The sequence below is a fragment of the Trichosurus vulpecula genome, chromosome 2, assembly GCF_011100635.1.
Source record: "Trichosurus vulpecula isolate mTriVul1 chromosome 2, mTriVul1.pri, whole genome shotgun sequence".
Classification (NCBI taxonomy): Eukaryota; Metazoa; Chordata; class Mammalia; order Diprotodontia; family Phalangeridae; genus Trichosurus; species Trichosurus vulpecula.
Window position 1 is genome coordinate 301,344,344 of NC_050574.1, and position 13,634 is coordinate 301,357,977.

At 38.5% G+C, this 13,634-nt stretch overlaps 1 protein-coding gene and 1 pseudogene across 1 annotated transcript in view; one reads left to right on the top strand and one right to left on the bottom strand.

Moving 5' to 3' along the window:
* The window catches only part of CFAP221 (cilia and flagella associated protein 221), a 111,554-nt gene that overhangs the window by 30,311 nt on the left and 67,609 nt on the right, over window positions 1-13,634 (top strand). Inside the window, 1 exon segment of the mRNA XM_036744611.1 lies at window positions 1,073-1,176. Within this exon segment, the coding sequence (XP_036600506.1) occupies window positions 1,073-1,176 (104 nt within the window).
* Window positions 6,154-7,448, bottom strand: LOC118839647 (annotated as a pseudogene).

The window sequence follows — 13,634 nt, forward strand, 5'->3', positions numbered from 1 at the left end:
GGGATTTCATTGCATTAAAATACCAGAATTTCTTTAACTATTGGGTATTAAGGATATTTTCCATTTTTTCCCCACTGGTATAAATTGTACTGCTAGCAGCATTTTGTAGACCTTTAATACATTTTCTTTTGGGTTATAGTCTTCTGATCAGCCACAGTTTGACACACTTAAACTTGACTCTAGCATAGTGATGTCATTCTGGTCATCTTCGAGAATGAAGGACAGCAACCAACCATGTACTTGGGATATATTACTGAGAATAGAAGTATTAGGCTGAGTAGTATGAATTCTTTAGTGTCTGTTTTTACGTATTGTCTAATTACTTCCTAGAGAGAAAATCAATAATTTATAGAGCTATGAACAATGCATTTCCTCCTATTTCCCCATGTCTGCCAACAATAGGGCATGTAATTTTTTGTGCTGCCTTAATTAGTGCCTTAAAATTGTTTTAACTTACAGTTCTTCAATTGCTTGCAAGATTGTGCATTATTCCATATGATCTCTACTTATTGATATATAAATCGTCTTTTCACAAGAGGTACCCTTTAATGTAATATTTTAGATGCTTCATTTTCTTTTATACTTGTTAACTACTGGGTCTCTCAATCATATTTAAAGATAAAAGGCATAATATAATGGAAAAAGCCCTGAATTTGGATTTTCCAATCAGAAAACTTGGGTTTGAATTCAAACTGTTATCTTTGGGCAAGTCACTTAAGCTTTCTTAGGTTCAGTTTCCTCATTTGCAAAATGAAGAGATTAGACTGAAAGATTTCTAAAGTTTCTTCCAAACTCTAAATCTCCAGTCCCCTTGTAAATAGTAAGTGCTTAACAAATGCTCCTTATTTGATTGATTTTCCCATACAAGTTGGAAGGAAGTTCTAAGAAGGACAAATGTATGAATTTAATCCTAAGCATCTGGCAAATTTCATTTAAATATTCTGAGTAGTAATGGCCACATTTTTCATATCATAAAGAAAATACCAAAGTATTTTATTGGGTTAAGAATGATTTTAGTTAAAAGTTTAACAATGGTTGGTTTTGTTTTTATCTTTTCTTCTTTGTTTTTCAGTGAGAACTATGTTATTCCTCTTCGATGCAGCTGCCCAATAGATTTTGAGTTTCATGTCATCGTGCTCCAACCTGATGAATCCTTTATTGTTCATCCAACATCAGGTAAATTATGAATACAGAATTATGAGTGGATTATGGCTATAAAATGAAAGATCCACATTACCTCATAATGCCAAGGTCAGACCTAGGATTCAAAATGTCTCTCCAGAGTTGAAAAAAACAGGGCACGGTTGGTAATAACTATTTGGATGTAGCAGCATTTTAGTGATAATATTAATAGAGATCTTGAGTAATTTTCTTCCAAAATTTCTTCCAAAAATCATTATTATTTTAACAAGTTATAATAATAATATCTGTACAAATTTGTCCTGAATTTATGCTAAAGTTATAAATTAACCAGCCTAATTCCAATTCTGCCATATGGCATTTGGCCTCATTTTAATTGAATTTTTCTATTTAAATAAAATAGAATTCTGCTTCTATTCTATCAGAATTCTATTCTAAGTAAAACAGGGCAGATTTTATGTCTAATCTCACAGAATCACAATGAGAATTTTAGAGTCTTCCTCTGCTACTTCATATGAATATTTGTGACATGTATAGAAAACTTAAAAGAGGAACACTGTGTGTTTTCTTAAAAGTTACTGCTCGCTTGGGTTTTTACATTACTTTCGCTTCTGAATATTTCCCTCTCCCTCCCCTACCTATCAATCCCTCACATGTAACAAAGAACCAAAAAAGAAAGGTTTGAAAAAATGTTCAGCAAAACTATCCAACACAGCAATCAAGTCTGATGGTATTTGCAGTATTCCATACCCAAAGTCCTCCACCTCTGCAAAGAAGAGTGAGGGGGGCATTTCCTCATTTTCAGGACTAAGCTTTTGGTAGTTATGATCACACAGCATCCAGTTTGAAGTGTCTTTTTTTCTTTCTGTTTACATCATTATCATTCTTTAAATTGTTTTCCTAATTTGGCTTACTATAATCTGTGGTTTTTTTCCATTAGTTTTCCTAATTCTTCATGTTACAAAAGAAATGATTATATTTTTCTTATATTAATAACCAATTCATATTGGGGATCCAAGATTTTTTCCTTTTTTGTTTCTTCATTCAAAGGCCAGGCCTTGTAAAGGACATTGCTGATAATTAAGATTGGGTTAACATTCTCCTCAATCTTGGGGAGACCCTGCCTAACTGGGACATAAGTGGCTTAGGTAGAGGTGGATCCCTTCTGTCTAGATTTCCAAGGTGGAGGTGGTCTGGATGTGGAGATGGTCTCTTTATCTAAGAGTAACATAATCAAAGTCACTGTCCCCAGCCCCTCATTATAATAAGCCCACCTCTCATTATAATATTCATTATCTCATTAATTGTTAACCAATCAGAATTGATTTCTGCCTGTCAGGAACATCCACTCTTCCAAGGATATATAAGCGTTAAGCAGCCTCCATGATTCTTATGAGAGAAAGCCAAATGACCACCATCTTATCAATTATCTGCTAGACATAATTAACAGAATTGATTATTAATTACCCAGAAATTATGTCTCTTGAACTTTTCATTTGTCACATTTATCATTTCTTACAGCACAGTAATATTCCACTATATTCATATACCACAATTTGTTTAGCCATTCTCCAATCCAGGAACATCGACTTAGTTTATTTGAGGACCATTTTGTCTTAAGGATACTCAAACAACTCCTGAAAGCAAAAACTCTTATTCTGAGTCACAATTATGTCACAGCTTCTATACAGACGTTTGTGGTTGGCATAGTTAATTATCTTTCCCCAGTGGTCCATTAAATGCTCTAACAGAGTATTATTTTTTGTACATGGTTTTCTATTTGTTTACAATTTTCATTTCTCACTGCAAGCAAGTATTCTGTTCCACAAATGTGTATTGGAAGCAAACAGATGGTTTTAATTTATTCCAAACTCTGATATGTACATAAATAATAGTCTAGTGATCTGATAGCCACCCTGAGAATTTGATCCAAGCTGTTTATTATTAGTGTGTGGCAGCAACCAGTCTTTGTTTTCCTTCCCACTATAAATACAGGGCAAGAAACTTTATGATCTTCAGCTACTGTAGCCTTAGAAACACAGGGAAATAGATGGTGGGAGAAAATGGAACAAATTGACTGTCAATAAATGGATAAAGAAATCATTTCTAACTATAAGGATAGTTTTCCAAGTTTAACACTAGTTTTAGAATAGGATGAAGATGATCTGCAAACTGAATTTTGTCATTAACTCATAAACCTTGCTTAATGTGCAAAGTGTGACTATAGATCAAAATGATTCATGTTTTAATTTTTTTTTGTTTCCTTGATTCCTTTTGTTTTTACATCCAATACATTTCTTTCCCTTTCCCTACCTAGAGAGACTTCCTTTGTAAGAAAGAGTTTTTCAAAAGTCATGTGATTAATTAAAGAAGAATCCCAAACACTAGAACTTAGAAATAAAAAGGAATGACATCTCCATCAAGGGCAGGCTAGACACTTATTCCGACAGTACTCCTCACTGGCACTCCTCATTGGCACTCCTCACTGGAAATTGACTTCATACCTTTTAGAATATTTCTAGTGGCAGAAAATCTTTATCTCTTGGGGTGGGGGCAGAGTGGATTTGATCTTTAGAAACAGTAACAATTCATTTGGAGCCAAATCTTCCGAATAAAATGTACAATTTAATTGAGAAATAGCAATTATGAATAAAGATAAAAGAGTGCTATCATAAGGTAGAGACTGATTTTTTTATATGTAGTTGCCATCTCTGGAGGCCTGGAAGTTTCTTTGGGTACTGTGAGGATATTCAGACTTTACAGTCTTCTCCCTTGTAGGGAAGGGAAGAGGACAAATATTTATTACATGCCCACTATGTGCCAGAACCTATGCTAAGAGCTTTACAGATATCTCATCTGATCCTCATAACAACCCTGGGAGGTAGTTTTACTCTTGAGGAAGCAGGTAGATCCATTAAAGTGACTTGACCAGTCAGATAGCTAGGAAGTATCTGAGGCTAAATTTAAACACAGGTCCACTTTGACACTTCACTGCCTTGTACTAAACTCAAGGGTGTAGTCCAGATGGACAATAGCTGTGACTCAGTCAGTCATCTTCAGTGAGGTGTTAATGGCTCAGTGATTATCCAAGCCAAAGATATTCTCCACTTCAAAGGAGATTATTTCATTTATTCATTTAAGTGGCTAATGTATGCCAGGCATTATGCATTGGGGATATATATAGGCTGAAATGAAAAAGTTCCCACCCTCATGGAGATTATGTTCTATTGGAGTGGACAACACGTAAATATAAAATTGAATACAAAATACATACAAGGTAATTGCCACGAAGAAGGCAATAGCAACTAGGATCCAGATGGGCTTCCTGTAGAAGATCCTGGAGCTGAGGAAGGAATTCTCAAAGGCAGAGGTGTGGAAGGAGAACATTCTAGGAGCAGTGGGCACTGAGCAAGGGCACTGAGGCGGGAAGAACAGCAGGTTGGTCAATTTGGCTGGAAGATAAGGAAGAAATAATGTGCCTGGAAAGGATATCTGGAGCCAGGCTATGATGGGCTTTAGTAGTCAAACAGAAGTCTGTGTTTTAATTGAGATCAGATTAATCTTTTCAATGTGTAGTCAGTGGGAATAGCCATACTTATCTAGGAGACATAATCAAAATCCCAAATGTTATTTCAACTGGTATGTCCACACCTTCTACTGGGAAGATAGCTTCAGGTCCAGAAAAAAGGCCCCATTCTTTAACTTTGTTGAGAGATCAGGCTATATCCCTGGTCATCCCCTCTACTTTGGAAGACGGGACACTTTCTAGATAAGGAAAAAGCAGTTCCACATGGTGTAACAATAATGTGGCTTGCAGCTGGTGTAGGGGTGTAAGACCCAACAAGACTAGCAACAAGAGCTGCTAGCACAGGTTCTTTAGTCTGCTTTTCTAAGGAAAGTAACTTCAGGAGTTAACAATCTCACTTTAATAAAACATACATATATAATTCACTTAGTTCAGGAGGAAAAGCCAGCACCCTGAACTTCAGAGGAAATACAAATAGAAATTACAAACAGAAAATATCAACAGATCAAATAACACAGTTCAACAGACAGGCTTTGTCTAATCAAGACCTCACATACATAGATACTAAAAAGAGAAGTACCAATATCTGGGTTTTCTTCAAAGCCAGGGGCTCCAGCGGCTACCCAGTGTCTCCACACCAACACTCTTCCAGTGAGTGAGAGCCCCAAAGCAAAATGTTGACCTCTGTTCAGGGTCAAAGGGCATCACAAACATGCAACTCAAACCTGTGTAAACTAGGCTTTCCCTTGAGGTAAGCAGGTCATCAAAGATTCCCGATTTAATCAAAGAAACAAAGGCCAGACTCATCAAAGGCACTTGATTACCTAAGTGTTCCAAAAGAGAAAACAGTAAAAAAAAAAAGTCCCACCTTAATTAATATTATACTTGAAATGTTACAGTGGAGAGTTTGGAGGAGCATGATGTCATTGGGGATGGGGGAAGAAAGAACTAAGAGGTGATAAAGGGATGAAAGAAGTTGCAACAGCAAGGTACCAAAGACAAATGTTCTAGCTTGCCAAAAAAAAGAAATCTCCCTTAACTTTTTCCATTGCCTCCTTTGCCCCAAGATGCAGGACAGTTCTTTTTTTTTTCCAGTGGGTTACTGAGTACTTTTATTCTGCACATAGAAGGCACTAAGGATCTGGCCTGTGGGCTCATCAGGGCTGCATCACAAGGACAGGGCTCCACACATCAACACCAGGGTTGGGAGTGAGACCAGGTGATTCTATCCCAGTCACAAGATGATAAGGGTTTTCTGACAGAGAACCGCATCAGGTCGTCTCTGGTGTAAGACAGTTCTAACAAAGCAGTGAGAACATCACAGAAAGGTGGAAGGGAGAGGGAAGTTAAGCAGCAGAGGCCCCTGCCCCCAAAACAAAACTGGTCTAGTACTTGGTGCTGCCCATTCTTAGGGCAGGAGCAGACTTCTACAGAGGTGACTTGTGCCTGCAAGCTCATAGGCCTCCTGGCCACAGAGCTTACTTGGCCTAAGGGTTTCTGAAATTTCTTCCAGCAAATTTAGCCTTGCTGCCTAGCTCTTCCTCAATTCTGAGAAGCTGGTTATACTTGGCCGGATGCTCAGATCAGCAGGGGCATCAGTCTTGATCTGTCTAATGCAGAGGCCCACCACCAGGTCTGCAATGAAGGTATCTTCAGTCTCCCCAGAATGATGGGAAACTATCACTCCCCAGCCATTGGACTGGGCCAGCTTGCACGCCTGGAGAGATTCAGTCATGGAGCCAATCTGGTTCACTCTGAGGAGGAGGCAGTTGCAGGCTTTCTCATTCAAAGCCTTTCCAATGTGCTTGGGATTGGTCACTGTGAGATCATCCCCTACCACCTGGATGCCTGCAGTAGCAGTGAAATCCTTCCAAGCTCCCCAACCATCCTGGTCAAAGGGATCTTCAATAGACACCACTGGACAACCCTTGGTGAAGCTCTTGTAGAGGTCCCCAAGTTCAGAAGGGGAGACGTATCTGCTGGGATCATCAGGAGACTTGAAGTCCAAGTCATATTTCCCAGATTGGAAGAATTCTGAGGTAGCAACATCCATGCCAATTACGACCTTATCAGTGGACAGCCTTACTAATAGCAGTCTTTAGCAGGTCCAGAGCATCTTTATTCTCCAGGATGTTAGGAGCAAAGCCACCCTCATCCCCTATGTTGGTGGCGTCCTGTCCATATTTCTGCTTAATCACACTCTTCAGGTTGTGGTAGACCTCAGCTCCAATGCACATGGCCTCCTTAAAGTTTGCTGCTCCAACAGGGAGAATCATGAACTCCTGCATGGCCAGCTTGTTACCAGCATGGGAGCCACCATTGATCACACACGTTGAAGGCTGGAACTGGAAGGATGACTTCATCATTGCCTGCAAGGTCAGCAATAAGGCGGTACAGGGAAACACCTTTCTCAGCAGCTCCGGTCTTACAAACAGCCAGAGACACTCCCAATATGGCATTTGCACCAAATTTAGATTTATTTTCAGGGCCGTCCATTTCTATCATCAATTTATCAATCTTCTCCTGCTCCACAACATTCACGTTCTTGCTAACCAGGGTCGGGGCAATAGTTTTATTGATGTGCTTAACTGCTTTTGAGACACCCTTCCCCATGTAGTGGGTCTTATCATTGTCTCGGAGCTCCAGGGCCTCATGGATACCAGTAGAAGCCCCACTGGGCACAGCAGCTTGGAAGAGACCTTTTCCAGTGTAGAGATCGACTTCAGCAGTGGGGTTTCCACGAGTCAAAGATTTCTCTTGCTTGGATCTTCAAAACAGACATGTTGAGTTTCTGGATGGGGCTTCCTCCGCTGGGCTCAGAGAACAGAGGCCGAGGGCAGGACAGTTCTATTATAGCTGAACTATATCAGGATTGTATGAGCTAGTCTGGGAAATTATAACACTGTTTTTTATGAGAAAATATGTCAAATTCCAAATGAATGGCCTACAAAAGAACTCTTTGAAACCCAATCTGTTTATAAATTGAAGACTGTCTATGCCAGCAAATACAGTATTGATCATAGTTGAATGCCAACTGTGTATACTATATTAAAAAAGATATGGTGCTTCCCTGAGAGTTGACAGTGTAAATGAGACAGACAACAACAGCTCAGTTAAAAATACATAATATATGAAGCATTTTAGCTCAGCATCCAAAGATTTTTGGCTGTTTGGGTTCTTGCTGTTGTTATAGGACTTATGGCTTTTAAATTTAAGCTATCCTTCCCTTTAATCAAATCAAAGTAGGAAAGGAGCTTGAGGCAGTGGATTTTATCTTTGCCATAATGTTCTAATTGATTTTGTTATGTACTTTTCATTGCCCTGTCTTCTTTCCCTCAGTAAAAACCCTGGTTCTTTTTCTTCAATTTTGAAATAGAGATCTTTAGAATCTGATATTTTTTGTGTACTTACAATTTTAAAATTGAAAACAGATATAGATTTCTTAGTCTGGCCACTATAACATGGACTATACAGTTCTTTTAATATACTTATATACACATATTTAAGATATATTTATATTTGTTATACATATTTAATATTATATATACACATGTATATATGTATGTGTATACATTTATATGTACACATGTATACATATATACTTAAGCACTTTGACCTCCATGATATTTTAATTTTATAACAAAAAGGAAAGAAAAATGAGAGTGAATCCCATAATTTAGAGGTTCCTCTTTTCAGTACTATTCAGCCACTTTTTGCAAAGTACAGAGAACTATGTTAAGTGCTAAGGGAGTTAAACAATTTAGTTTAAACAGATCTCATCCTAGGATGTTTACCAGTGTTACAATGCATAGTCATATTTCTGCAAAATTCCCTGGATTCCACTTCGATTACCTGGATGCTTTCTCTCCTGGCTAGACGTTCCTCCTAGGACTTAGCAAGATAGCCTTGGTTTCTGTTGCTCATTTTGGATCATCTTTTCATGCCTGTTTGAACCCTATTGTTACTGCTTCCTGAAGTCAGTGTCTATCTTAACTCCTTAAAATTCTGTTTCCAATTAGATTGGACAGTATTACTTTTACTTGCTTTCCCAGCAGCCATTGTACCATGGCTCGTGCCAAAGACCATCTATGCTGTAGGACTTTTTGCTACAGTCTTTTAATATTTTATGCAAACTGTAAATTGAAGATGTTTTGTTTAGGTCAGTTGTCTCTAAACTTTTTTGATCATGCACCTCTATTCATAAACATTTTTAATGTTTATGTAAGTATATATTTGTATGTGTATATATACATACAACACATATTTATGTATTTATTTGTACATATTTATATGTGTATAGATTTATTTGTATGTATATATTTATTTATATGTGTATATTTACTTAAATATAAATAATATAGATACAATACTATACATTTTAAAAATTATACAAAATAGGAATTTCAAATGATGAGTTTGGATGAAATAATATTTGATCCTCGATGTAACAGGTAGTAACTAGAGCTTATTGAATAGAGGAGTGACCTGGTCAAACTCACACTTTAGAAAAATGACTTTGGCAGATATGTAGAGGAAGGGTTGGGGAAAGGAGAGACTGGAGGGAGAGACATTACGTAGGAGATTGTTAGCAATAATCAGGTAAGAGATGATGAGGCTCTGAAATAGAGTAGTGACTGTGTGAGTAGAGAGAAGGGTACAGATGCCAGAGGTGTTGTGGAGACAGAAATAACAAGATTTGAAAACTGATTGGATATGTAAGGTGAGGGAGATTCAGGAGCTGAAGATGCCAGGTAGACTGAACTGTGGAAAACTAGAAGGATGACGTTGGCCTCAACAAAAATAGAGAATTTGGGAAGAGGGGTAAATTTGTGAGGACAGATAATATAATGAGATTCCTGCTCATCTTCTGAAATTCACTTTACTGTAACCCTTAGGTTCCCAATGTGGGCAATACCACACCTTGGGGGGCACTGGAATGATCCAGGGGGATGGTAGTAGCCTCAGGTGCAATTGGGGGGCATTGAATAAAAATAAGGAGGCAGTGGAAGCATAAAGAGGGAGGAGAAGAGAAGAGAAGAAAAATCTGAAAAACCTTGTGTATATGTTTCATCTGTTGTGTAATAGAGTTAAAGTCATAGTGATTACATAATTTTCCACATAAACACATAAAATGCAAGTTATAACCAGTTAGCGGTCAAGTCCGCCCACAGGTCTTAACAAGCAAGTGTTGACAGGCCAAGCATGTCGCACATTGTTGGGAAATCCAGCATGCATCATCAGGAATAAGCGTGTGTAATGACTTGTTTTTACAACATGATACTATACTGCTAGATGATGCAATGCTTTGTCATCATAATTTCAATGCAAGAAAAAACCCACAAATTTGCAATCATTAAATTTAAGATGCATCATTTAAAAAAAATTTATATTTTTGGGGAATGATGCACATTTAAAAAAACATTAAAGGGTTAAAAAAGTAGATTTCCTGGAGGGCACTGAGTAATTTTTTTTGAAAAGGGGGTGGTAGGCCAAATAATTTTGAGAACTTCTGCTCTACCCAAAAGGAAAAGGGGGAGATGAGGCTCTTTCTAGTCACTATCCTGAGGTTCGCCCTGTAAGAGGCACCTTCCAGAGCTACAAAGTGATATCTGAAACTAATTTTCTAAATTTCACCTGCATAGCTGCAGCTCTGGGTATTGAGGTCAAGATTAGGTAACAATTTCCCAGAGGGGCTGATGTCTAGCTCAGAAGGGGTTGGTTGGGATCTTTTCACAGTGGAGGGAAAGGACACAGCAGAGAAGTATTGGGGATAACAGTAGGCATGGTTGTATTTTAGCAAGCCCTACAATTATCTATGATCACATACCCCTTGGAATCAGGCCATAGTCCCCATTTTTGCACCTTAACAAAAATTTACTGAGTGCTAAGGGTATAAAGACCTCATAAGCAAGTGCAAAACAGCAGAAATATTAAACACATCCTTTAATCATAACAATGTATAGAAAATTTTATTATAAAAAAGGACTTTTGAAGAAGAGATTCAAACTTAAATGGAAATTAAGTAACATAATGCTAAAGGATTAGTGGAACAAAAAACAAATTATAGAAGTAATAGATTACTTCATTAAAGAAAATGACATTAAAGAAGATGATCCCCAAACATTTGGGATACAAGCAAAGCAAAATTTTCCTTAGGGGAAAAAGTTCAGATATCTGAACATAGTAACAAAAGAAAGACCAGATCAAGGAATTGGACATGCAACTTAAAAACTAGAAAAGCAACATGTAAAAAAAAACCAAACTAAACTAAATGTAAAAATAGACATTCTGCAAGATGGTGGCTGGAAAGCAGGGACTTGCTTAAGCTCCCTGCCCAGGTCCCTCCAAACACCTATAAAAAATGGCTCTGAGCAAATTCTGGAGAAGCAGAACCCACAAAATAGCAAAGGGAAACAGGGCTCCAGCCTAGGACAGCCTGGATGGTCGCTGGGAAGGGTCTATCACACGGAGCTGGGAGCAGAGTGGAGCAGAGCAGAGCCCAGTGTGGGCCGTGCCAGGACCAACCAGACTGGGAGCTGGGCAGAACACGCCGTAGTGCCCTGAATCAGTGAGCTGTGGCAGTTACCAGACTTGTCAACCCACAAACACTAAATACAACACAGAAGGTTAGTGAGAAAAGCTGCTGGGACAGAGTGAAAGGAGTTCACAGTTGACTACCACCCCAGAGGCAGTGGAGATGGTGCAGCTCTGAGGCTGCTTCCAGAGCTACAGCTGCCGTTGCCTCTGGCCCCAGGCCCATCTGGTGGGAGGAATTAAGCAGCAGATTAGAGCAGGAAGGCAAAGCCTGTTTTGCACTGCCTGGATCTGGGCCGCAATCCTGGTTGGCAGTTCTTAGGGGAGAAGGAGCGCTGGTGTGGCAGAGCTTGCTGTGTAGAAGTAGCTCTGAAAATAGCAGCATAGCCCCTCAAGCTTGGGACAAAGTACTCTGTACTCCACAAGCAGTTGCACCCCAACAAAAAGCTCAAGGGTCAAGTAGTTGGCTGGGAACATGAACGGCAGTGAAAAGAGTCTCAGATTCAGACTTAGACTTTGGAATCTTTTTTTGGTGACAAAGAAGACCAAAACATACAGTGAGAAGAAGTCAACAAAGTCAAAGAGCCTACATCAAAAGCCTCCAAGAAAAATAGGAATTGGTCTTATGCCATGGAAGAGGTCAAAAAGGATTTGGAAAAGCAAGTTAGAGAAGTAGAGGAAAAATTGGGAAGAGAAATGAGAATGATGGGAGAAAACCATGAAAAACAAGTCAATGACTTGCTAAAGGAGAACCAAAAAAATACTGAAGAAAATGACACCTTAAAAAACAGACTAATTCAAATGGCAAAAGAGCTCCAAAAAGCCAATGAGGAGAAGAATGCCTTGAAAAGCAGAAGTAGCCAAATGGAAAAGGAGGTCCAGAAGACCACTGAAGAAAATACTACCTTAAAACTTAGATGGGAGCAAGTGGAAGCTAGTGACTTTAAATCAAGATATTATAAAACAGAACCAAAGGAATGAAAAAAACGGAAGACAATGTGAAATATCTCATTGGAAAAACCACTGACCTAGAAAATAGATACAGGAGAGATAATTTAAAAATTATTGGACTACCTGAAAACCATGATCAAAAAAAGAGTCCAGATATCATCTTTCAAGAAATTATCAAGAAATGCCTTGATATTCTAGAGCCAGAGGGTAAAATAGAAATTGAAAGAATCCACCCATCACCTCCTGGAAAAGATCCCAAAAAGAAAACTCCTAGGAATATTGTCACCAAATTCCAGAGCTCCCAGGTCAAGGAGAAAATACTGCAAGCAGCCAGAAAGAAACAGTTCGAGTATTGTGGAAACATAATCAGGATAATACAAGATCTAACAGCTTCAACATTAAGGGATAGAAGGGCTTGGAATATGATATTCTGGAGGTCAATGGAGCTAGGATTAAAACCAAGAATCACCTACCCAGCAAAATTGAGTATAATGCTCCAAGGCAAAATATGGATTTTCAATAAAATAGAGGACTTTCAAGCTTTCTCAGTGAAAAGACCAGAGCTGAATAGACAATTTGACTTTCAAACACAAGAATCAAGAGAAGCATGAAAAGGTAAACAAGAAAGGGAAATCATAAGGGACTTACTAAATAGTTGAACCGTTTTGTTTACATTCCTACATGGAAAGATGATGTGTGTAATTCATGAGACCTCAGTATTAGGGTAGCCGAAGGGAATATATATATACATACATGTATATGTATATGTATACATATATATGTATATGTATACATATATATGGAGGGCACAGAGTGAGTTGAATATGAAGGGATGATATCTAAAAAAAATCAAATTAAGGGATGAGAGAGGAATATATTGAGAGGGAGAAAGGGAGAGATAGAATGAGGTAAATTATCTCACATAAAAGTGGCAAGAAAAAGCAGTTCTGTTGGAAGGGAAGAGGGGGCAGGTGAGGGGGAATGAGTGAATCTTGCTCTCATCGGATTTGACTTGAGGAGGGAATACCATACACACTCAATTGGGTATCTTAGCCCACAGGAAAGAAAGAAGGGGATAAAAAAGGGGGGATGATAGAAGGGAGGGCAGATGGGGGAGGAGGTAATCAAAAGCAAACACTTCCAAAAAGGGACAGGGTCAAGGGAGAAAATTGAATAAAGGGGGACAGGATAGGAAGGAGCAAAATATAGTTAGTCTTTCACAACATGAGTATTATGGAAGGGTTTTACATAATGATACATGTGTGACCTATGTTGAATTGCTTGCCGCCTTAGGGAGGATGGTTGTGGAGGGAAGAGGGGAGAGAATTTGGAACTCAAAATTTTTAAAGCAAATGTTCAAAAAGAAGTTGTTTTTGCATGCAACTGGGAAGTAAGATATACAGGGAATGGGGCATAGAAATCTATCTTGCCCTACAAGAAAGTAAGGGAAAAGGGAATGGGGGGAGTGGGGTGACAGAAGGGA